The sequence below is a fragment of the Nasonia vitripennis genome (assembly GCF_009193385.2).
Source record: "Nasonia vitripennis strain AsymCx chromosome 1 unlocalized genomic scaffold, Nvit_psr_1.1 chr1_random0009, whole genome shotgun sequence".
In the NCBI taxonomy this organism is placed as follows: Eukaryota; Metazoa; Arthropoda; class Insecta; order Hymenoptera; family Pteromalidae; genus Nasonia; species Nasonia vitripennis.
Window position 1 is genome coordinate 244078 of NW_022279596.1, and position 26578 is coordinate 270655.

The 26578-nt window shown below is 46.4% G+C and overlaps 2 protein-coding genes across 2 annotated transcripts in view; one reads left to right on the forward strand and one right to left on the reverse strand.

Moving 5' to 3' along the window:
- Window positions 1-26578, forward strand: part of LOC100115534 (3-phosphoinositide-dependent protein kinase 1) — a 212367-nt gene that overhangs the window by 67288 nt on the left and 118501 nt on the right. Inside the window, exon 2 of the mRNA XM_031933242.1 lies at window positions 10932-10970. Coding sequence (XP_031789102.1) covers window positions 10932-10970 — 39 coding nt within the window. The remainder of the gene's footprint in view (window positions 1-10931; window positions 10971-26578) is intronic.
- The window catches only part of LOC107981405, a 130160-nt gene that overhangs the window by 29350 nt on the left and 74232 nt on the right, over window positions 1-26578 (reverse strand). The gene's annotated exons all lie outside the window — the stretch shown is intronic.

Below are 26578 nucleotides of genomic sequence, written 5' to 3' on the forward strand. Positions count from 1 at the left end.
TGTAAATGCGTGTACAGATGTGTGCGATCCTTTCACGGCACCCTTCTCGCCTGTCTGGCCCCACACCACTGCGCAGCCGTCCCTTCCCGCGTTCCGCGCTTCCATGCGCTCTTCCCACAGTCGACGCGCGGTCCTTCCTCCTTCCTTTTTCTTCTCCGAGCGGACAGAAAGCGCCGCGGAGAAAACGAATCCCGCCGGCGCGCGCGCGCGAATACGCGGGGAGCCAACGACCGAGAAACAAAGAGGGCCGCACAATGGGATTTGAAGAAGAGCCGCCGAAGTTTTGAAGAGCGACGCGCGCGTTTAAGGATGATTAGGAAAGAGAGAGAGAGAGAGAGAGAGAGAGAGAGAGAGAGAGAGAGAGAGAGAGAGAGAGCGAGAGAGCCCATTCTCACGAGTATGATTTTTTTATCTCCGAAGGACGCTGCTTCCCTCCCCTCTCCCGCGGCCCTTTTCTCCGTTCCGAAGCCCGTTTCCATAAAGATTCGACGGCGAAAATCGCATCGGCCCGACGACGCGGAGAGAGGAGCGAATAAAAAGCGCGCTTTACGAGGATGACCAGAGCGCAGGTGCCTGCAAGCAGCTGTCTTCATTTCCCCCCCTGCTGCAGGATAGGCCCCGGCAGACGAGCTTTGAAGTCTAGTATGCAAAACTTCGTTTTACGGCGGATATGCGGTCGAGGCGGATAATAACGATAATACATATAGAAGAAAAAACAAGAAAAGACGGCGCAGGCTTCTTCAAAAGCAGCGGAATAACAATCAGCGCCGCGGGAGCTGCACAGTGCTGTCGCTTGTGCAAATCCTACTGATGCCAGCTCGACTCTCGGAATCGCTCCGCGTGAGAGCGATAAGATCGATACGAGTCGTAATGAGGCCGAGCGACGCGAGGGCCTGGACTATACTTAGGGCTAATTTCCCGGACGAAATGTGGAAATAGTTTCGCCTGCCGCTCTGCTGGCCTACGACGCTGCATAAGTGCGCGGCTTGGATCAGCGTTGATCGCTTGCGAGTACAGCTGCGCGCCCGTATCTATCCCGTATAGGGGATGATTAAAAACAAGGGTGAAACATAATTAGCGCCGAGTTGATTAAGCCCGATGATCGACTGTTAGTTTAGTTTAAATTCGCGGCAAGATAAATGAGGCGCATTAGGCATATGATTATATCGCGGGCGCGAGATGGCAATGCTCGATTAAGCTGTCGGCGGGGAAAATTGCAGGCTCATTTTTCAAACAGCTTTTCGCAGTTGAAGGACCATCAGCTGCTTTCTGCGCAGCTGATGGTCCTTCAACTTGATTCTGAATTGCGTAATTTAATCAATCATCGGCGCTGTTACGCGCACAGATCCTCGGGATAGTTGAAATAACTGAATTATCTCGAGTATTCGCATCGCTGAAATCACTCGCTCGAGCCGCTCGAGCGCCCAGAGTGTTTAAAATTCTTCGATGAATTTACGATAACTCCCAGTAAAAAGGTCGAGGTCAATCGAACTTCTCGGAGCCCTCCGCGCGTTAAAGTTGAATTCGCCGATTCCCGGTAATGATTAAAGTCGAATTCCCGTAATAATCAAGGACGCACGGCATTCCACGTCACACGTCACATGCTCGTCGCACAAGCAGACACACCCTTTGAGTCACGCGCAGCTATACTTTTAATCGCGCTCTGTCTGGAGGACGTTTGTCGCGTAGGATGTAATAAAGGTTGCCGCGTACTATCCGATCGCCGATAAAATTAATAATGCGATCGTTAATGGTTCTAGGCACTCGCGGTCCCTTTGCTCCGTCTCTAAAAATAGTCGTCGAGATTCGAAATGGCAATAGATCAGCAGCGAGTCGTCGTTTAAATTTATTCCGTCGCCGGGCAGAGCTGCCTTACGTGCCGAAATCTACGGGCTCATCAAGATTAATTAGCGAGAGCCGGGGAAAAGGATCGAAAAAGTCCCTCGGCGTGTAAACAAACACACACACAGAGAGAGAGAGAGAGAGAGAGAGAGAGAGAGAGAGAGAGAGAGAGAGGGAGCCAGATCTCTCCTCGCCGCGCCGATCATTTCGCTTTTAATCCGGCGAAGGCCCACTTGGCTCGGACCCATATCGCTGCGTGTCAGAGCGCAGGTTTGCCAGACATTGTCGGACTTTCGGCAGCGCGCGCGGATTATGTTCTTTGTCGGGCGGGGGCCCGGTCTCTCGTACACATGCTAGCGGAAGAAATGAGATAGATAGAGAGAAAGAGATAGTCAGGGGCCCCTTCTCCGTCTCTCTCTCTCTCTCTCTCTCTCTCTCTCTCTCTCTTGGGTCTCGGATTCCGAGAATATACATCACATCGGCCGCCGCTCGCGAATTAAGGATATTTATTGGTCTGGCGCTACTCGTGGAATTCGAGACTTTGTTTACAAAAAAATCTCTCCCCGATCGGCTGCTGCCATGTAAATCAACCAACCGCGAGCGCACGCGTTATTATCGGCTCCGCGCTCTCCCGCGCGCCGTTTGGCACCTTTGAACGCGCGACGTGCGTGTGTGCGCGCTGCTCCTTTTTGCCCGGGGCCGCTCTTCGTCCTACTATGTCTAGCGCACTACCACTACTACTATACTTACTGCTGCTGGCTGCGCTCTTCTTTTCTTTGCCGCGCTCTCCTTTTATCCCTCGCTCTCGTTCCGCCACGGCGACCCGTTTATTTCTTCTCCCTTCGCTCTGCCCTATTTCCTTGTGTATCCCCTGCTCCTTGCGCTTTTTAATTTCTTTTTCGGCCTCTTTCTGCGTGCGCCCCTCCCCCCCCCCCCCCTCCTTTTCGTCCTTTTGCCAATTTCGGCTGCGAGCCTCGTTTCTTCCCGATCGGAGCGGCTCGTTTTCGAAATATTTTCGCTGCTCCAGCGCGAGCTGGTTATTGGAGTCAGACGTCGGAAATGGGAACAGCAATCGCTGATAGCCAGTCATTCAACCGCGCTGCACTGACCGCCGGAGCTTCATCAGCGGGCGCGATAGAGCGAGTTACCGCACAATTAGCTTCTTTTCAGCGGCTGTTCATCGGAGTCGGCTATTATTTTTCGCTCCCTCGGGCCGAGCCTAGACGCCGCGCGCAATTCCCCACGCTTATCAATTTCTATACAGCTAATTCTCCGCGAGCGCGCTGATGTAGGTATACTACGACGGCAGACCTGCAGCCGCGCAACAACCGGTTCTTCCCCCGAGCTCTCGTTTCTCCTGCATTACCGGAGCTCGTCGCGCCGTGTTTGTGTTTGCGGCGGCTACCGCTTTATAACGCAGTGCGTATAACACGAAAAGAGTCCCTGTCCCTGTTCAAGGCCCCCTATACTCTCGTCGCTCGCGCGCCGGCTTTGTCACCTGCGACCTTCTGACACGCACTAGGGCCAACGACACCGCGCTCGCGCTTCACAGGAAGTCTGCGCTGCCCATTTAACGACTCTCTCGCGCTCTCGCCTACTCCCGTATACCGAGAACGTCTCAGGGTCATAGGCCAGACACACGGGATGGGCCGCCGATCGACCACTAACACATCGACGCGGCTCCCTCCTCTCCCCTGCGCGTGTATCCCCTTTCTTTCTATCTCGCGCGAGCGCGATGTGTTCGCCTCTCCTTCTCTCCTTCTCTCCTTCTCTCCTTTGCTCGCCGCCTTTGCGGCTCTTCTCTTTCAGCGGCGCGTAAGCACTCAATAAATATTTTTACGCGAATCTCACTCCCCCTCTCTCTCTCTCTCTCTCTCTCTCTCTCTCTCTCTCTCTCTCCTTCCGAGATATCGATGTGCCGCCGGCGTTTATATGCGAGACTCCCTCCTTTCTTTGTCTTCGCTTTCTTCTCACGCTTTTCTTTCGCGGACGCGCTTTTTGCGCGCCGTCGACGCGCCAAGGTTAGTCACACTCATTGGCCTCGCCGCCGCCGCTGTCTGGCCGCTTGATGCTTGTGTAAGTCGCGTGTAAGACTGTCGAGCGCCGAATTTCGAATCGGTGCTGTTGAACTAGTTTTTTTCCGTCCCCCTTTTCGCGGCGTCGGGGAGAGAAGGGATCTAGCATAGGCGCGCACGCTTAGTCTGTCTGGGCTTTACGGAAGGTCATGGCAGCCTGCGCGAATATAAGAGAATAAGTCATCCAGCCGGCTCGCAGACGGCTTTGTTACGCCGAACGAGCGTTATGATTTCGACGCGCATGATGACTCCCTCAGTCCCCTCTTGCAGACTCGTTAGCGGAAACAACGTCTTCGATTTGCGTTCGCGCAGCTGACGCCGAGCTGCGCCCTTGACCCGTAAACTGCAATTTCGGTCACTCGGTCTAGCCGCACACTGTTTTCGTTCAAGTATAGGCGCATGCAACGGCAATTTGAGTATTTACATTCAGCGCCGCAGCACATAGGTAAACATCCTAATAACGCACGGCAGTGGCATGGAAGTAAATAATTACGCGATTTTTGAAATCGTCGAGTCATTAAGCTTCATTACACATTTCAACGGAACCCTCACTTCAAATTGCCCGCATTTCAAAGCGCCAACTAATCTCTCGCGCTTTCGAAACGCTCCGAGCACACAAAGAAGTATAATGACCCGCGCGCGAGATATTCCGCGGAACTCGAACTCGAAGAGAAGATCATCATCGCAGCCCTAATTCGTCGGCATTGTGAATGCGCGAAAAAAACATTCGCAAATATTATTACTTAGATTTCGACAACTTCTTTCGAAGTCGAGAGCCACACACGCAGCCCGTAATTAGCCCTCGCGCCTCGGAACTTTGCGTTCGTGCGCACCTTCACGCTCTCGCAACACAATAGCCGCGTCCCTTTCGTCCTTGAGCGCACTTCTTCACGCGGTCTTCGGTTCACCGGCCCCCAGAGAAGTATGACAACCGGCTACGCGAAGTGTGCCCGAGAAGATATTAATACCGCCGCGGCAGACTATACATCCTTTTCGTCTTCGACTGCTGCGCTTCCTCACGCTGCCGAGCGCGGCCCGGTTCACCGGCTCGAAGTACGAGCATAACCGCACGCCGACAGCATGCTGCTTTTCAACGGAAATTCAATTAAAGTATAAATAGCCGGGGGCTCCATTAGACGCGCCGGTGATGCGCCGGCTGCCGCCACTCGCCAATCAAAAGGCATTACTTCGTCTGACCTTCGAGCAGCAGCAGCAGCAGCCGCGCGAGGAGGCATCCTTAGCTCTGTTTTCGGTTTCGCGCGCGGCGTTCCCGCTCTGCCGTCCCGTTCCTTTCGCGGAACGGATTCCAGCCCGCAGTTTGTTGTGAGTCGCGAACGTCTCTCTCTCTCTCTCTCTCTCTCTCTCTCTCTCTCTCTCTCTCTCTCTCTCTCTCTCTCTCTCTCTCTCTCTCTCTCTCTCTCTCTCTCTCTGTATTTGTACACGGCGCGCTCAGCATCCGCTCGAACGAGAGCGTCTTTGTTTCCTCGGCCAGTCGGCCGCATACACTTGCTTCTCCGCTGCGCACTTTCGATTGTTTGCCTTTTGACTCGGTGCGTTGGCGTTGTGGGACGATAGAGAGGTTGCTGTTCACCTTCTATCCGACAAAGATAGCCGCGGTGTGTGTACGAATCCAAGTGCGTATCTTTTGAGTGCCATTGGCCGGCATCTGTGAGAATTTTACGACGGATATATGCTGCACTTCGAGTGGATCGATACGCAATTAATTAATCTTGACACGACGAGGTTCGCGTGCACTTTTTCTTGAAATAATAACGGTCGTTCGGCTCGCTAAAAAGCTGGCTCATTATTAAACTTGCTTCTCGCATTCATATTCATGAGTCACTTGTCCGAGGAAATACGAGGTGAAAGAAGCCTCTCGAGAGAATATCGCGCTTAAATACTTTTCCCACAAGTCCATTCATTTTTAACCTTCATTTTTAAAGTTCACTTTCGGTTTTATCATTCACGACTCGTGATCAATAGATCAAAGGCTGCGCCACAGCGCCATAATACACGTGAATACGCCGCGTACACTCCGCGCGCTCAAAGAGCATACACGTTATGTTTGTACTTCAATCCGTCTACCCCGCCCGCGACTTTATGCGCACTTCAGAATCCGCACATCTAGGCGGAGTTTGAAATTTATAAACTTCTTTTCTTCGTTCGTCCGCGCACCTAAGAGACTCTTAATCAGGCTAAAATAATCTTTGAAGCATGCGAACTTCGACGTTTTGCCGCGCGTCTGAAGCTCAAAGGAAAAAATTGTCGAGTCGAGTAATTTTCAATTACTGCATGAGCTAACGGCATCGAAACTAAAAATATTTGACTCCCTGATTTCAATAAGCAATAAAACTACTTTAAAAAGCTTTCTAAAATAATGATGCCTATTTTAGCAAGACCGATAACACGTCTCGCTCGGGCAGTCTTATTCGGTCGTTCCAGTGCTCCAAATATACACGCGGATATTCAAAAATCCATTGCAGCCTTCTGTCAATAATTGCAAACCAAATAAAGCCGTTACTCATAAAGCCATTAACTTTTCGACTTTTATATTTACTTAATTTGCAGCTTTGGGGGTAATTTATCGCTCCGAGTAGTCGCACATTCCTCTCTACTCCCGACGAAAACACTGCGCGCGAGCTTTAGTTTCGGGCAAGGCTGCCCGTGCGCACAGTCGACTCGTCCGCGTTTTTTCCACGTGTTTAATTTGTAACGTCTTGATGACTTCTGCGCGTTCATCTGACTTTATTGTTGAACAACGATAAATCATCTTTATCTCCTCCGACGCTGCACGCGGCCAGTGTGCGGCAGTATCCTGTTGCGCGTCGACACTCCTCGTATACCTGTTCGTTATGAGCGTAAAGGAATAAGCCGCGTGCGTAACGTAACGCTCCGGCTCGGCGGCGCGAGAGAGGATCCCTCGGTCTCGGGCCTACCGCAACACGACCGCGAAGGAAAGAAAGAGCGAAAGAGCGAAAGAGAGAGAGAGAGAGAGAGAGAGAGAGAGAGAGAGAGAGAGAACGGAGGCGTCGGGGCTCGTTTACGATCTCCTCTCGGCCCTACGTCGGTTATTCGCGCGCGCGGGCTCTGCGCTGCAGATTAACGAACGCAAAGCTCGCGGCAGTAAAAAACTTTAAAATACGACGCTTTCCGAGAATGAATAAATCTCGAGCTTGACGGATTCGAAATTCGAGGCGTGTCGCTCTTTAGCGCGTGTCCATATAACTGAGAGTGAGAGTCTCGCAACTGTCTTTGTCCCTCGTGCAAGCTGTCGATGCTGCTGCCGTTGCAAATTTCGCGTACAACAAATCTTTTTTACGCTTACTCTCGATTACTGATATTGGCCTATTAATTCTAGGGATGAATGAGAGCTTGACAATATTGCAAGTTCACAGTGTCTCTGAGAAGATAGTCTCGGTTTGTTTACATTCCGCATCGTTGATAAATTTTTCAATTTCATTAGCTCTGATTGAGACGACAGCGCACGCATCCATCATCCATTGCGACACGTATTCGATTTGTTTTTCGCGAAGATCCGAAGTAAAACACCCAAACAATTAAGTCATGCTCGCGCCTGACAATGCGTCGATAAGGTTTGACGAATCACCCGAGAGTAATTTATTTGTTTGCAAAGTAAATACCTCATCCCGATTGGAATTTTTACCTTGCGCCTCTGTTAAAAACGCAAATCCGGATTATTGCGCTTAAAGTATACGCATTCGATGCAATGATTACACGGCCAACTTGACTAATGACAAAGATATTCGGATCACACGCAAGATTTGTTTGACAGCGTCTAAACAAACACAGACGCGAGTAATAGCCGTATACCCAGAATTTTCTCTCCATAAAAACGACGTTCTCGGAAGAGGAGATTTCAGTTTACGTCGCGTCCTATCGAAAGTCCTCGATAAAGCGAGCGAGCGCAGAACAAAGGAACTTTTCCCAGATGTATCCCTCGCGCGCCGCGAATAATTCCACTCGGATTTATCGGAAATCTCCCGGCACACCTTGTCAAGCTCTCGCGCAACAACTTAGACGACGAATTTCGTTCACGAAGGTCCGCGAGACAACGAACCGGCTCGATCGAGAGGATGAAAAAGCATCGCTCAAAACGAGGGCGTGATATTCGGAATCACATCGTAAAGTCCGAAAGCCGCGCTCTTATCGCCGGCGAGGTCTAGCCGCTTATCGCGTCTCGGCGTCAATTGAATTGTCCGCCGGCTCGATTTACGACGAGCTGAGCAGATAACTTATTATTGTCTCGAGCGCGTGTACATACATGCGTAAATGTGTGCGCTGGCGCGAGTGCGAGAGGAAGAGAAGCGGAGCGACAACATCGCCGCTGCGCTGTCGATGCATTGTTTATTTTCGTCGCCGCGATTGACCGCCAAAGAGAGAGTTCGACGGGGAAAATCCAAGCCGGAACAAAGTCGAACGTTGCACCGCGCGTTGTTTGCGCGATGCGGGAATCAAACGTGATCACGCGAGAGCTGACGCGCAGTGGAAAAAATGTGGCTCTTTCGCGTGCCCGAAGGACGGTTACGTGCGCTTATTACATTCTGACTTATTTTGCCGCCGTTCATCAGACGCGTCGATTTATGGACGGAAGTTTTTCCTTCCGAACTCGATCGTCGTCATCTAATCCTTGAACGCATTTAAAGGTTCTAATTTGTTTGTTTTTATTGTTGTTGCAATTTATTTTGACCTTACATCAGAGATGTAATGTTTGTACGCATGATTATGTACGCTTGTGTAATGAAACGATTCACTTCATCAATAGTTCCGACTTTGTCACTTTGAATCGTTAACTTGAAGACGGAAGCGTCAAATTTTCTACTTGTTGTTGCTGAATCAAAATTGCTTACTGCGATGGCACTCTTTCTCAGAGCGATGTCAAAGCCTTCTTCAATAACAATCCTTTTAATTTCGCATCATCGATATTTAGGAAAATTTATATACGAATGAAATAATACTTAATATTTCGATCTCTAGAGCAATCAAGACGTTCACAGTTATCTCGACTTTGAATTGCACATTATTATGCTAATGGTCATTCTTTTTATTTACTTATCTCCGCCGCTGCTTTCCATCCCTATTCCGATTATCGCGATGCTATTAGCGCAATTATTAACACTACGATTGTAATCGCAAGCGCAGAGCATTTCGCTGTTTGCTCTACTTCTGCCTCCGCTCTGCCTCGTTTCATGCATCATTATCGCTACTCTGACAACGTCATTATTATTGTGCGAGCATGCTATAATTATAAAATGAAGAGCTATAGTGCCCTGAATCCGTCAAATTTTCTGCAGGGTGAGCAAAATATATCCTAGATTCTGCGCAGAAACTACATCCACAGGTGACGGTACTCTGGCAAAAACTGCTGGAAATTCTGGCAAAGGTAGAGAGACGCCAATAATTTAGTTTGATTTGATTAATACTTCAATGTATTAAATTCGACTCGTATCTAAGTAAACAATTAAATCGATATTGACTTTAGTGCAAATTGTCTTGTCTAATATAACTAAACACAAAATGTGCTCATTGGAACATTCATTGTTGCTTGTCGAGGTCAGAAGATAAAAATTTGACACTTTGCTTGGCATCAATGATTAGGGCTAAAATCTTAAATCGGCCAATTTAATTGATCTCATAATAAATTTTATTCTCACTTATTTATTAGCTCTTGGCATTTCCAAAGAGTACATATCAATATGTTTTAATTTATAGTTCAGAAGCTATTAGAATATCTTCTAAAATGCAAAACCTTAACCTGATGTAAATTCTTTTAAAGTTACTGAATTATGAATCAAAAGGTATTGATGTTTATTGATCAGTATATTAAACCTACTGATGAATAAGTTTTAATGAAATTCTTTATGCGATCGGTTTAATTGGCTGATTTAAGATTTGGGACCAAAGTACCGTTTGCGACCAAGCAGAATGCAACATTTTTGTCTCACCGTCAAGCCAGAATGACTGTTCCAACCAGTATATTTTGAGCTCAGTTTGATCTATTAATAACAGTTTTATCTATTAATAATAAACAATATCTATTAATTCGTTTACTAAGATTTCTAGTATTTAAGCAGCATTTTTTCCATATTTTTCCGGTTCAATTGTTTACTTAGATAGTATTACTTGAAGATGAATTATAATTCTAAGGTTGAATAAGCTTGAAATTTCCATTTTAATTCACTTGTGCTGAATATTGTCAGATGGCTTTTTATTGTATATATGGGTAATACACATTGTAAATGCTTATGGTAATTAACGACCTAACCCCTGATTTTGCGAGTTTGTGCAGCAGGTTCAAAACATCCAATACTGAAAAAAGAAAAAATTTGAAATATATTTCTAAAATAATTTAATAATAATCACCTCAAAAAAATCGACGAGACTGGCAAACATTTTTCCATCATCATAATAGTTGTTATTAAAAAAAAAACATATAAAAGTATTTCAAATTGTTGTTCCTTGTTCTCGATATAGATTCTACAATATAACGCGGCGAAGTATAGGATACCCATAAAGCAAGATGTATAATGTATACGGTTTCAGACCAGAAGGGTCTATAACTCTTGAATTTCAACCCCTTCGCCATTATCTATAATGAGGCGACCCTTCGCCGAGTGCCGATTATCCCTACCTACGAACTTAATCCTCACGCGACATTGTACGATTTAATTATAAGTACTTTTGGGGTTTTACTTGCGACATAAGTCCTGCCACACACAGGACCTAAGTCGGTTACTGTTACCGTTAATTGGCACTTCAACATTTGGACACGTCAATTACATAAGTATGACTTTTCTCTCGCACATTGGCACGTGAGCCGTATGCGTACCTATATAATTTTCGTTCGTCGTCGTAATCCGAAGAGCCAATATAATTTTATGCCGTATACCCATACAATTTCTATCGAGATCAATGTCATACTGCTATCTATACTAATAATATAATAACGGTCGATCGAACGAAGCTAAATTTAAAAATGTGCACTTTTGTTTTCAGAGCATCCGCAGTAAAAATTCGGAGAGTTCGCCGCTAAAGGTGAGTGGAAGGTCGTCGTAACATTCCTAGCATAAAGTTTTTCGACGAACGATATAGCGCGAGCGCGGAACATCGTCGCCGTAAAAAAGCCGAAGAACGTTCATCGAGTGTTTCGGCAATCTTGCACTCGGAGGAATTTACGACGACTTGCGCAATTCTGGACGCGCGTCTCCTTTTCCTCCTGCTGCGCGGCGCAGGAGATCAAGGGAGAGAGAGAGAGAGAGAGAGAGAGAGAGAGAGAGAGAGAGAGAGAGAGAGAGAGAGAGAGAGGGAGAGTGACGCCCTGACGTATAAAGTATGACGCGCCGAGTAATTTTAATTACGCGCGATGCAGCAGCCTGAATTATTGCTAGCGCACTCTGCTCTTCTGTGAAGACATATTGGACTAATTCCCGTCATTTACCTCGACATTTATTAAACCTGGGAATGTCGTCAGCCTTAATCCTCGCAGAATGCGAGCATAAGCCGGTTGCCGGCGCGCGGAGATAACCCCGAGAAGGGGGAAAAATCACGTTCGAATAGTTGTAAAGATAAAGCATTTCGTCCAAGCGCACATGCGGGTAAAGAGAAATAAAAAGCGCGCTATCGTCTTGCGCGCACTATGCCGTAACGCCTTTCTCGCACCTTATAAAACTCGAATTATTTTTTCCTCTTACGGTACTTTGTTTCTTTTTATCCTGCTTCCAAGTCGTAAACGAGGACATTACGCAAGAAGAATATACGCGAATGTATTTTTGTAGAAATAATTTAATTAATTATAGGGAAAGCTTTATTGATGGAATTCACGATTACAAAAATATGCATTCGAGATTGAAAGATTCCTTTTTTTCGATTACACATTGAACTCAGTTTTTCAGGACAACAAATTAAGGGTACAGTTAACTCTCATTAGAATGATTAACAAAAATCAGACCAAATTATTGATACTACCAAACGCACTTAAATAGAGTAAGTCAGATGCATTGGAAATCAATATGGTAACGTCGCAAATGAATCAAATTAAATTCTGCTCTGTTATATTTTTAACCAACCCCCAAACGTGTGAATATTTCATTTGATAGTACTACGTTGAGATCAATACTTTACGGAGGTCGTGGTCTATCTTTATAAAATCATTGAATAATTAAAATAACGAGTTTAAATTCTGATAAAAGTGTAGAAGATAGTCCGATTTACTCTTGACTTGTTATTTTGAAGATTTTAAAAATAAGTATTTTGTTTGAACCATTGAAATAGTATTGAATAAATATAATAATAGTTTTGGAGCTTTGGACATTCCAGATGTTTACTGTCTTTAGCTAGCGAAGATAGGTGGCGCATAGGCATTATACCTATATGCCAAAACTGCCTGATTAGGCCTGCTTCTTGAGCCACTGGTAATATAACTGATGCCTGCTGTTCGTTCTGCGATATTATTGTACTAGGAAATCTACAAGTGCGCTTCACGCATACCTTCTTATCATGTCATTAATAGAATTTAAATTTTGCCGCCTGCTGAGCACCAACAGTTTGAAGCGTTTGTAGGTTATGTAATAAAATTCGCATTTCTCATTTGCGCACCTCAATTATTGTACCAAGCGACCGATTATTTATCAATTAAAAACATCAAAACAAAGCCCATCACTTTTTTAAGAGAGGAAAATCGTTACTATGACTACAGATAACTGCTGCAAATTACAGCGTTTGGCACAAGCAAACGATTCTGAATGTAGATGTGAATCAAAATTAAAACCATAACCATTGCATAACAGCATAACACAGTCAACTATAATTCTCTCCCTTATTTTCGAACGCGCGAGCATCTTGAATTCCAGCAAAAACAAAACGTCAGAATCTCCTGCATGCGTATATTACGACGAGTACATTTCGCGAATGCATCTCTCGATTCTCATTCTCTTTCGGCGCGGTACACACTCTGCGCAATACATACGCTGCACACACAGGTTGCAACCCCTCCCTCTCTCTCTCTCTCTCTCTCTCTCTCTCTCTCTCTCTCTCTGTCTCTCTCACTCCGTCTGATTCTTCGCTTCATTGTGATGCGTGCAGTTTTCACAGCGAAAATTCTCACAATAAGTACCGCACAGCGCTCGCTCTCTTTCCCGCTTCGAAATCGCGCCGCAAATGAGCAGACGACAGCCGATATTCGTACGTGAATACACACGCACACGCGCGGCTTCCTTTCTTTCGTCCCTCATACATTTATCCTTTATTTCGTATATCGGCCTTGTACAGGTACGCGAGACGCTCTCGATTCTCACCTCGAGCGTGCAGCTTTTCTCTTACGTCGTGTACGTCGCGCGCACACGACTCGACTTAAATCGAGAAGAGCAAGATCCGCGCAGGGTCTGCGCAGGGTCTGCGCCAGCGAGCGAGCGCGCACAAAGGAAGAAAGCGAGAAAGAGCTTCACGCGCCGTTATAACGACGACGAGGACGACAATGAGCGCGCGAGCTGAGAGAATAAAAAGTGGGGCAGAGCCAACGGTGCCAGTGCGCGGTGCTCGAGTGCGTTTCCGCCGTCGTAATGTACCTGTAGCGAGAGGAAACGACGTCCGGCATCACATCTGCCCCGCGAGCCTCCGCGGGCGAAGACGCTCGTTCGGAAAGCCGGGCATATACGGGGCGGCGTTTTGTTTTGAAAAAAGGTCCGCGCGCTTATCGGTGCTCGATCTTTCGGCGATCGATGCTGCCTTTGTTTGCGCCCCTTTTCTGATGAACGCGGCCCGCGAGAGTCAACAGTCTCGAAGATTACACCTGGGAAAGCTCAAGGCGATATTGCTATTTGTATGTCGCGCTTTTCGCGCTCAAGGTTTGTTTGCAACCAATACTCTCCGTGCGTCGTCCAAGCTGATGATTTTTTGATTTTTGTCCTAGAGGCTTGCGACGACGGTGTACCGCTATATTACGCCGCGGTTACGAGGCACGATTTCTTCTTTGCTTTCAATATAATATAGAGATGTGATGCGTGCTAGAGTCGCCTGGCCGCACTGTACAAACAGTATAGAACAGTCGGCAGGAATCGGCTCGAAGCGCGCGTAGAATCACGACAATCTGAAAATATGAACGCCAAAGTATCATTGATGGTGTGCCTGAAATGGCAACTTTTCTGGTAGAATATGTACACGAACGCTCTACCTCAAAGAAAAGTTTATGGACGATATTTTTTATATACTAGATTTTTCTTAGATTAGTTGTACCTTAGGTGTAACAATAAGTTTGAGCGCGGATAATTATCTTATCTGAAAATATTTGACAAGTCAGATATCATCAGAATGTATTAGCGATCCGCACTCTTTACTCGTAGCATAATAATATAACAACATGGATTGATGTACTGTCAAGGATAACATTGATATAATGTACCTTTAAAGATAATTTTTTGGTAAGCTTGTTAAAAATGTCTGTAACAGAGTGGGTCTTATTCTAAAGCGTAAATATATTATGTAATACGTAGTGACTTTATAGTAACTAAATTTTTTATATTGCAAAAAAGATATTCGAACAGTTACTTTTACGTTAAGTACCTAGCTTTTGTGATGAAACAAAAAAGTCATAAGTAAGATGTTTTAATAAAATGTAAGAAAATGCTACAAATTGTAAAAGATAATGTGTTCGATTTCTGACTTATGTATATTTATCATATTTTATTTACCTCTGCTATGATGGTATTTATACATTATTTTGATATTATAAATAATTATTTTGATGATTACGTTTTTTATATTTTGTTACATCTATTTCAAAAATTTGATTTTTCATCAAAGTAATAGTGATAATGCGATCAATAAACATAAGAAAGCGTGTTAAACGTAATGTTATGTGAGAAATCGTTTTTGTTAAAATTACTTTATTGACTGTCAGGCGAAAAATTACGCATGCAATATGATGTATAAGAATGTGTCATAAATGGTTATAAAACGTATAGGTATAATAACGAGAGCATTATAAAATAAACTTTAAGAAAGTATATAAGAAAGTGTTATGAAACGTCATAGAATAAAGCAAAAAAGTTCAAAATTCCATGTATTTCTTATTATTACACTTTCTTACATCAAATAATTTTCAGTAGAATATACGCATAATATATAACGCGACTCTCCGTGACCACACTCTTTCGAACGTTTACCTCCATAACGTTTGGAGGTCCCAAACAAAAGGATCCACCGTTTATCAAAGCAAGCGATAATACCCAATCTTAGGTGACCATACCTACACCTCGCGCCACAAACATTTACATAACAATCTCCAGCTTTGTCCTCCCACGCATCCGTGAACTCCGATCACACGTGTAAGCTCACGACCCCCATGAAACGTACTATTTATATTTTAGAAATCCAGAATACACAAGACATAACGACACAAAAGAGCAGTCGTAGACCGCTTCTACGGCCGTGACAATTGCCCTCAGCATACTAACCATATACCATAGCGTAAAGTCTCGCCGCGGCAATTGCGCGATTCCCACGGCCGCGTGTACGCATACCTATACGCAGACACGAACGCATAATATAATACCATTGACCGGCCGTTTTCGTTCCCGCGCGCGCGCCGCCCAAACGCGTGCACATATACTGCATACGCGCGGCTTGTTTACAGTCGTGCGCGCGCGCAGAGTGCAGTGACGTCGAGCCCATATACGACGGCCATGAAACCCGCGAAAGCCGCAGCAGCAGCGCAAGCAACAGCCACCTCGACCGCGACTTTTTCCTCTTATTGCCGCGCGCACAAACAAGACGCAGTTTTTTCCATGGGAATGGCTTTTCTCCGAGCGTCCCATTGCCGCGAGAGAGAGAGAGAGAGAGAGAGAGAGAGAGAGAGAGAGAAAGAGAGAGAGAGAAGCACGTCGAGTATACGCGCGGTATTATTATTGTCGTGTCAGACTCGCAGAAGCTCTTTGACGCCTCGTTTGTCCCATGCGGGTCTTTTGTGCGCGCATGTGTACGATAGTGTAGTGACTCTTTTAAGGTCAGGACACGTGCTGGATCGCGTCGCCGTTGTTGTCGCGTCCTCTTCTCACCTACATACGCGTAAACCTCGAGCGTCCGCTCATCCTCCAGTGTTTTTTCTCTCCCCTTCGTCCGCTCCTCGCGTGCAACGCTCCACTCTCCCGTCTCGTTCTTCCGGAACGTCGTCTTTTCGTCGCGCGCGCGCGCTTCTCCTACGCGCTCAAATTACGCGCGTCACGCATGCGCGCTTGCATCGAGCGCCGCCGTCGGTTCGACGACCGGCAAACAAGGTTTGTTGTGGTCGGCGGACCTTTTTTCTCGAGAGAGAGATTCTTCTATATACATCATACATACATCGCTGTGCGCGGTGTATTTTAGAATGTGCGCCGCGGGCGTAGTTGCGAAATAAGGCGCACGCATATACGTGCGGGCCGCGCGTTTGACTGACAGTTCCGCTCGCGCGCGTGGGCGTTTTCTTTTTCGCGTCTCTACTTATGGCTCGCGGCGCGAAACGTCGCGAAAGATAAATTTTCATATGGTGCGCGCGGTACTATATGCGCAGTACGAGCGCCGAGTCTATGACCTCGTTAAATTAGGCGCGTAGCGCATGCGCGAAGGCTGTACTGCGCGCGCGCGGTTCGACAAGCGGAAAATAAATATGTTTGCGAGGTGTACGCGTATACGTATAGGAAATGGTTATGGTTATTACAGGCTATTTCGAAGGCTCCGCGGGTTTTGATCTAAAAGCAGACGCGTCGTGTGTACAGCGCGAATGCCGGGGACGCGACGCTTGTAATTTGAGATCGCAGCGCTGCGAGGCTTTCGCGCATCTCTTTAGCGCTCGCTTCCTCTTGCGGGGAGCCTGTTTACACAATACAATAATGATGGCTCTCGGAAGCGGGCCCACTCTCTACCATAACCGCCTCGGATAAATGAACTCCGAACCTCCGCGTTCGTAAAACGCGGCGCGCGTCGTCGCGATGCTGTTCGTTTGCGCTGAACGCCGGCGTTGTTTTTCTGCGCTCCTCATCATTCACGCTCATAATTCATTTTCGCGAGTTATAAATAGGCGACTCGCAATTTTCCGAGGTGTTTACGACAGGTGACAGGGGCACGCACGCGCACGCGCGGTAATTGGACGTGCTCGTAATAATTAATCACGTCGAAGAAAGCTAATTCCAACTGGCGATGTGCGCGATATCAACTCTCTAAATTCGAAAGAGATGAATTACGCGAGCTCGCGCGGCTTTTACTTTCCGAAATACCTCCGCGAAGTGCGATATACGCGAAGTGACATAACGAACGAACAATGTGCGAGTCACCCAATCTCATAGGTTCTCCATCGGATTACGAGTCCATAAATCATTGGGCATAGGTATAATGCAATCGATAAATAAGACGCTAAACATTGGAGGTGCTATATGAATATCCGCATACGCAGAATCGCTATTCACTGTTGAGAAATACGTGCACGAGCACGGCTTTATATTTTAAGCATTTTGCTATTGAGGGAAAACCCCCACACCCAGGTAATGCAATAAACCTTTCGCACGCTGACCGTTTCGAGACGCGCCGTCCCCGGTCCGCGGATTAGGATGTGTCCAGATGTGCAATAAAATGCTTCCGGACCTTTTTTTTATATGCTGGCGAAATATGCATCTAAGCTGCAGTCCTCTGCATGTGCAGCCCTCAGTTCAGCCCTAGCACTCGACGAGGGAAGACCTCTACCTCTCGAGTCTGCTCTGCGCGAACATTTTTCCTACAACTTGTATTCTTTCTGATATAATAAATTATGATATTTTTACTCTAAAATCGATTGAGTTTATTTTGCTTGATAAATTCAATATTCACGATGATGCAAATAAACGCGCGGACGTGCTAGTATAACGAGCTTTGATTCTCCAGACTCGCCCCCGTCGGAGAAAAAGTTTCCCATTTCAGCGGGATCGCTAAACGCATCAGTAAAGCAAAGAAAATAAGACTCGAGAGAGAGAGAGAGAGAGAGAGAGAGAGAGAGAGAGAGAGAGAGAGAGAAAGATGGAGTGAAAATCCCGGCGCGGGCGATTCCACGCCGTCCGTCGTCCCGCATTTATCGGCTAAAGTCGGGGCAGATTGCCTTATCATCGTCTTCGGAAAACTCCCATCGCGCGAGTTGCGTATATGTGGGTATAATAAGCACATCCGTTGCTCTCGAACCGAAGATAGCCAAGGTTTCTCCCCCTCTATCTCGTGCCCCGTCCAACTTTCATACGCGTCTATATTCTGACTTTTCTTTCCTCGAAATTCCTCGCTTATCGCGCGATGGTTGCAAAAATCGCCGACACACACACTATCGACACACCTATGCGGGAAAGCTACGCGGCGTTGGCGGAGCGTCACTTAGCGTATAATTATAATCTACAAACACGATTCGAATTCTAAAAGCTCTAATTACGTCGTTCCGAATCGGCGGGGCTGTCATTAAGAGCGAGAGCCGGCGTTATCTAGAAATCTAACCACGCGCGGCTCGTATATTTTGCATTAGCCGCATAATTCACAAATGCGACCATCATCCCCGTCTAGATGCATAATCCAGATTAGCCTCTTATGCAGTCCGCGTGGATGTGCATCGTGTGAAGTATATAGTAGGGCAGTTGTTGCGTGCGTTCGTTACTTGTCTGACTCATGTGGCACCGATACGCAATTTTTGCAGAATAGTCCCATTCGACCATGCAATAATGCGTGTGTATCCGTGTGTAATAAGTATACAACACGCGCTGACTCGTGACTCACAGAGACAGGCTCTCTCGTGTGCAACTATATAAATCTGGTCCGCGAGTGTGTGTCAAGTATGGAATCGTCCTTTTAGCTAATGCACAGATATATAACAGAAAATACGTGGGTTATTCTAATTTTTTTGTTCCCCATTACGGCCCCTGGCGTTTGCATCACACGTACGTACGTACTTGTAATCGGAAATCGCGCGAGTTATACTCGACGTCTTAAGCGTCGATTTAATTGATTGGCGTTGCGCAAATTTAGGTGCGTATAACATTGTATACGTAAGACGTTTAGTTGCGCATTATCATTACGCTCTTGTCGAGAACAAATGTTGGTTCTCCATGGAATCGATATAAAGGCATAAAAAGAAACCGAAGTATGATCGTTTCATCAAGCCTGCGGGTAACAGCTGGGTCAACCGATTCATTCCGTATTTCGCAAGAAAGCTGGCCTGTACAACATATACATAACAAACGAGAGGGTGTGTGCTCGTGACTCCTTGTCGTGGCTGAACAAATACCCCCATCTCATAAACAGTCAGCCAGGGGCTTCCTTTTGTTCTTCTTTCCCGCCTGATATGACTTGCATTAGTCGTCATCGTCTCGACTACGTCTCTCTCTCTCTCTCTCTCTCTCTCTCTCTCTCTCTCTCTCTCTCCCTCTCTCTCTCCCTGCACGAGCGTTTATTGCGTGTCTTCTCTCTACTCACTCGGCGCGTGTGCACGTTCTGTGCGTGTGTTCCGCACTCCCTCCCGAGGAAATAAGTATGTGCCCGCGCTGTTGACTATAAATAGTCCTGTTTTGCCGTGTCTTTCGCGCGTGTTGTGCACAGCAAGGTGATACAAGCAGAGGAGCAGTCGGATTAAAGAGAAACGACGGAATGTGACGTTTCACTGCGCCGCGTCATCGATACCGCGCGGGGGCGCAATCTACGCACATCGCTCTACGGCTTCTCTTCGTTCGACGCCTTCGTTTCGCGCGCGCACGCGCGAGAGCGTACCGCCAGAGTAAACATTACGTCGCGAAATTCCAGGAAGCGTGTTCCACTTAGCCAGAAAGCGGCCCTGAGCCCAGCGGCGATCCTCTGACGTCAGTGGACTCGCCTCGATGGACGCGTTTCAGGGACTTTCTACGAGAAAAAATGGGCTTCTCTATTTTTAGAACTCGCAAAGGACAGGAATCCTTCCCCTCTAACGCTTAATTCGCATGATAGCAGCGCTAACTGTAGAAAAACCGCAGGTACAGCATTCCCGCGCAGCGAATGAGTTTTGGATGACTGGACACGTGCGAGCGCGAGAGGGAGAAGAGAAGCTACTTCTCGCTCCCCATCCGTGTGCGTACATGTGCGTGCAGGACGAGGCGCGCGTCTTTATAACGTTCCGCGAAAGGAGTCGGTCAATGACGTCAGTGGTAGCGCATTGACGTCGGCCGGCTGGAACGCTCGCTCGCGGTTGTCGTGCTAATGAAGCTCTCTTCCTCCTCTCCCCCTTGGCCTTCTCCGCGCTCGGCTCACAGCTTGCATTTTTTGCCCGCCTCGCGTCCTTTAAATCTCGGCGCCCCTGCCTCGCTCCTATGCTCGCTCGTTCATCGCGTCGGGCTGTTTTCCTCCTGCGCGTCCGAGCGAGTCACTCACCTGCTATTTTGTTTCAGTTCGCGTAGCTATGCGCTTGATTCGCGTTTATGAATAAATTTTGCAATATACCAGGAAGACGTTACGACATTTCTCGCTAAAACTGCAAATATTGATTCTCGGTAAAAACACGAGACGCGCGTGCGCTTCTGATGTGAAGTTTTCGCCAGTATACATCTTTGGTTAATTAGGCAACGCTTATTTCAGTACGACACGCTCGGAAGCTTACGTATACATCAGCGCGCGTCGTTTTTCGCAATTCTGCTTCCCGAGCTTTTGCGCAGCTTTGCGCAACTCGAAAACACGAAGCTTGTGTAAGGATAGCTAGATTCTTACTAAAATTCATCTCGTTTGCGCAACGAATAAACTACGGGAACGGAAACAACGATCCCGCGAAACCAGCAGTCTGATTTTCGCCAATGATCCTCGCAGCGATTTGGACGAAAAGTGTTAAACACGCTCTTCTCTCCCTCTCAAAATCATCGCAAACCACGAGCGATTTCCGCGTATTAGAGCAGCAACAGAAACTAGACACGGGAGCGTAGCGTCAATCCCTTGGGTATACGTGCACCAGGTATATGTGTACACAGCCGAAGAAAGTCGCGCTGGCGCAGCACACCTAGAGGTGAATTTCGAGAGCGATCCTTTTGTGTGTAATTTTCGAAACAGACGAGCTCCCCTGGGGGCGGCCTTTTCTCTCCCACTTCGCAGACGGAGGGAACGCGCGTCGACGTACCTCGTGCGGACGACTGTTCAGCGGATGTATCGAGCCGAAATTTGCGTCGAACGTCTAGTTTCGTCGGTGAAAATTTCCATCTAATTATTTTTTACAGAGGCGCGTTATTTTTCACTGAAAATTGGCCTCAGACCCGCCGATTCTGGTGACACGCAAATTGGTTCGCTAAAAACGAGACGAGCGAGCAGTGCGCAGAATACATTAATAGTCAACGGAAAATTTGTCTAGGCCGTCGCCGATATTATTAGCCGGTGGAAAGTAACCAAAGGTATTTTTTGCGCAGGAAACGTACGAAAATGCGTGAGAAAATAATGGAAAAAGGTCGACGGTCCGTTTTCGAATTCAAAGCTGTGCACACACTACGCGACGATACTCGACTCGAGAACACTCATCGCTATATCAGCGCCGTGATCTCGCCGGTGATCTCTGGAACCGCATCGACGTGTGAAAAGAAAACACCGCTGCGTATACGGGCAAAGGTTTTCCCAGGGTATTATACAAGTTCCCAGAGCCGAGACATTCTCGTGCTTGCGCCGAAAGTAATCGCGCGAGGGAGCAAAGCTTTGGAAGAGCCGCGGTCGGCATTCCCGGTGAAAAGGGTACCTGGTCATTTGATTATTCACATCTTCGGCTGAATGAGAAGAGGCCAGTAAAGAGACACGCGGTCGGAGAGTTAAAAGCCAGCCAGAGAGAGGTTATTCGAATGCGAATCGCAGGGGTCTGGTAATGCGAATGCAGTCGAGGACTTCCGGCGGACGATTCGTCAAAGGAAATGGACGGCTCGTGTGCGCCTCGCGAGCTTCAGTCGTTAAGCTCGAGGAGCGCCGTTTCCTCTGAATTTTACAGTTATACAGTTACGTCTCGCAAAAAGTGCCCGCACGCCAGAGTCGGAGAGAGGACGCATCACTCGGACAAATGGTGCATACGAATGTTTTTGCTCGTATGAAGTCGCAGCTCTCCGTCGAGCGCAGCGGCAGATAAGGCTGAATTACCTCTTTGAGCGAGCCCTTCGTTCGCGTTTATCGAATCATTTGTCGTTATGTTCTTACTCCGATAAAGTCCCGCTCGGGCGCAGATTGATAAATTGTCTTTACGAAACGTCGTGAATCTTTATGGGCGGAGATTGCTTAGGCTGTCGTCTTGTAAAAATTTGGCTCGCTCGAGCTCTTGATCTCTCCCCGATTCGCATCCACCAGGATGGACACCAGTTAGCGATGCACGAAATGCGGGGAATTCGAAGCTACGTGTATAAGCGTTTAATAATAGCACAAAAGCCATCTAGATTGGATAACTTCCGGAGAAGAAGCTCCGGGAACTTTATCTCGACGGGGGCGTCTTGAGTTTGCATACTTCATAACTCACCCGCAGCGTCGCAAGTGGGTCCGGGAAATTTTAAATTGCCTCGGATGCTCCTCGAGTGTATCATACTTTATGAATACTGAGGAGCATCGTTATTATTCGATTAAAATGATCATCAATAAAGCGTAAAACTTCCTGCGCTCATCGAGGATGTGCGGTCGTAAAAGCGTGCACGAGTATATAAAACGAGCGGAAAAGTGCGTCTCGCGCATAGGCGCAAACAGCAGCAGAGGAAAAGAATAAGGAGGAGCGATAAGTGAGAAAGTCAAGTCTCCGTAACTGGTGGTGAACGGAAAAAGCGATATGCGTTCAGCGGCTGCTGCAACGCGCCGGCATTTGTGTGTCGCGCGCTGCTCTCTCTCTCTCTCTCTCTCTCTCTCTCTCTCTCTCTCTCTCTCTCTCTCTCTCTCTCTCTCTCGTGTATTATAGCGGACGGACAAAGTCATTCCTCTCTTTCGAAGGGGAAGCGGAAGCACGCCATTATGCAATGGAAACGTCAATTTCCGGCGGCATTATACGCCGCGCTCTCGACCTTTCTCTCTTTTTTCCTCGCTGCAGGCCGCCCTGCTCTTTCGCTTCATTCTTCGCGCGTCCATTCAAACGGGCCGCTAGAGAGCGCGTCTTTTTACGGGAAAATGGATCGCTCGGCTGCAGTGCAGTGCAGGGACAGGTTGCGCGCTGTTTACGCAGAAAAAGAGAGAGACGGAATAGAGGCGGTGCTGATGGAGAAGAAGAATGAGTTACTATACTACAATGTTGCCGCTGCAGCTGACTTTTGCTAACACTGGGAGCTAATGCGCAGAAGAAATGCGATGTCGATGCGAATATTTGGAGGACACGCGATACGGGCTGCGAGAATGTGCGGAGAGGAATGCAATGCTACGGCTATAATAATCTATTTGGGTGATAGCTCGATAGCTGAACTCAATTATATTAGCTCGGCAGGAATGTTGCGAGTCATCAGTGTTGCGAATTTCTGGAGCGCTGCACGAGCAACCGAATTATAATCAGAGATTTGTTTATCACGAGCGGTTATTGAGAAAATACGTTTGGCAGCACATCTCGCGTATCCCAACGCTTCGAAAGCTTGTTGTTCGTCGGTCCGCTGGAAATTGGAGTCTACGGCCTTAGTATTCCCAACTAATTTAGCCTAACACTTTCGCATTATGTAGCAAATCAGTTTTGCGTGTGTCCAAGGACGCAGCCCGACAAAACTACGCAGATATGACGGTCACGCCCCAATGAGTCATGCGCAGTCATGACCGCCTGCGAGTTCAATGGTGCAAAATAAATATCTGTACTTTAGTATTGATGCTGTGATCTTACTTTGTTAATATAAATTTCTCAAAAGCATCACTCGTAACATTTCCGTATCAACTGATTATCCTCAGCAAGAGACGTGCTTCACATTCGTCATAAAGCGAGGGGAGCAGCAGAAGTAAAGAAGGATATAAAGAACCGCTCCGATCTTCTTTCGAGCGATATTCTGTGACCTAATGAAGCACACGACCGATTAAACTCCACGCGCGTGACACCAGACGAAAGTCCAGATGAAAACTGTCTCATCTCGAGTGCCACTAAAGCTCCCCCGTGCGCGGGCGCGTTAGAAAATGTTATACGCCCGAGAAGGCGCGACTCTATCATCTCGTTCGTTGGCATTTTTGTCGGCGCTTGCTCCCGCGGCGTACATAAAAACTTTCATCGGTTGTTCTCCCTCGCGAGCATCTCTGCTCTCCCCGGAACATTAAAAGTATTTACTCGGTCTCTTTTTTTTTAAAGCTCCTGGCGCCAATATGGGGTAGCCACAAAACAATGTGTCATGGAAAAAGCTTGCTCATCTGTATATTTTTATAAATACTGCATAGTAGACGACTTTTGTTTACTATTCCTATGTTTTCATACTATTTTTTCCAAGAAAACTGTATTTATCTTTCCGTGTACACTTGGTACACTACATAAGAATTAATCATGGAATAGAGATGGTAGATAAAACATTCATAGGTCTGTGAACGTCTAATTGCCAAAATAGCATAAATTTATTATAGACATGCGAATATTAAGAAATGCTAACTCCTCAACTCAACCTTTGAGTTATAGACTTGCGCAGGTAATTGTATTACCTATATGTGATGACCCTGTGAAGAGCTGTATACGAATTTGCAGACATTAATTTATAATTGTAAACTAGTTAATAAATATGGATAAATATAAGCTATTAAAACAAAAAAAAACACTTTAATAAAAATGTTATCATACTAAAAGTCATGCTTAGAGCTATATAGCACATTTGTTGTTTTCCTCAGGACATACGATCGTTGTACATAATTTTTAAACATTTTTCTCTACAGTCTAAGTAATTTTTTCGTTTGTGTATATTTTGATGTTGGACTTTTGATAGTGTCCAAAATAGTGGGATATGGGATTTTAGTTTGAGGGATGTATGGCATGGGTTTATGAAGTACTCTGGTAGAAGATTGTTTGCTTGGTGGTGGAGGAAGGACTTGAGCAAGTTTTCGGGTTCGGCGGCGAATGTGGCGGCGGACGCGTTGTCTTAAAGAAGATGTGGATTTTGAAATGGCCAGCCATTTTCGGGAGACTTGAGCAGCATTGAGCAGGGATTGGGTGTCTAGTTTGGATAAAATGATTTGGGATAGTTCAACGGGTAGTTCGCGAATGAAGTCGATGCCTTGGTGGTAAACGCCCATGGCGGTCATCAGTTGCTTAAAGGAGTCCATGTTGGCAGCTTTTTTAAAATGCTCAGCACTTTTCAAAAGCTAACCTTGGATTGATGGAAACTAAAAATTTGTGACCTTATATACCTGGTGTAGGATGGATGGGGTGTAGCATGCAGGGGAGGGTTGGTGGCACATACGAGGGCGGGGTGTCAAACAGCAATAATGTAGCATTGTAAAATTTCCCAGCTATAGAAAATAAGTATCAGTATTAATTGAATTTTTTTACGTGCAGAAATGGCGAACACGCCCTGGCAGAAAATTGACCCTATTTCTGGGCAGAATTTCTGGGCAACATGTGTTAAAATGAGATTGATCTGAAATTACTGGGAATACTCCGAAACGAATTTCTATACTGAGAGAAATGACGTAATGAAATTTGCTATAACTTCAGCAAAAATTACTATAAACTCTAAAGTAATGGCGGGATATACTTTTTAAGTAAACGATGGACCCGTTTTTTTAAACCATACCAGTTTAATTTTAATATTTATGCAAAACGTATATAGCCTATCAACGAATATTTATTCTTTAAAAATATTCGTATTTTATTTGCGTTGCGATACATTGTTTCGCGGATTATTATTCGACAACGCAGTGAACTTTTTTCATCGACATTAATTGAACAGATGTCGCGCGAGCGTGGGAACCTGCTGTTTCAATAATTATTCGTTTGCAAATTTACAGTAATTTCCGCCTTATCGTAAGGGTTCATTCATGCTGACGCGTGCGCGGCTCATAAATATTAATAAGCCTTTCAATTTATCAGACAAATGTATTGTTTAAACATTTACCTTTGCATAACGAATTGGGTAAAACACAGTGTGACGAAACGCTTCTTCAAACCGTACAGTATGATTCCTCCGAAATGCTGAAAATTCATTTTAATTTAATTCATCGTTTATCCGCTTCGGTATAATAATACGTACGTACTGTTCACTGGAATAAAAATAATGCTGCGCGTATCCGAACGAGACAAGGAACTTTACACAGTTTGTAACAAAAACAAGAGACGTCGACATAATAACACGCTCGGAGCATATCGCAGCATGCAAATTAACAGTGTACGAACTCGAAGACATTCTTTGAATCAGCGCAGCACAATCAAAAGGGATATCCGGCGTGTGAAGTGGTTTTTCCATTGAAAAAGAGCGACGGCCGCTCAGGGACTTTCCTTAAACTTTCCGGAGCGCGCGAGTATAACGCGAAAGTCTCTTTTCCCTTTCGTCGCGCGTCCCTTTTCGTGGGAAACGTTGAAAAGCGCCCCGCGGCCAACTCGGTTTGGGCACTATACGGAGCTGCGCGGGGGCGGGCTGTCGCAGCTCTCGTAACCACGAGGACGAGGAGAATTTTTCGCTCTTTGCAGCAGGACGGTGGCGTGACTTTGCGCGTTCGCAAATGACCGATTCGCCTAGAATGACACACAAAAGAGCCGCTCTTTGCCACCG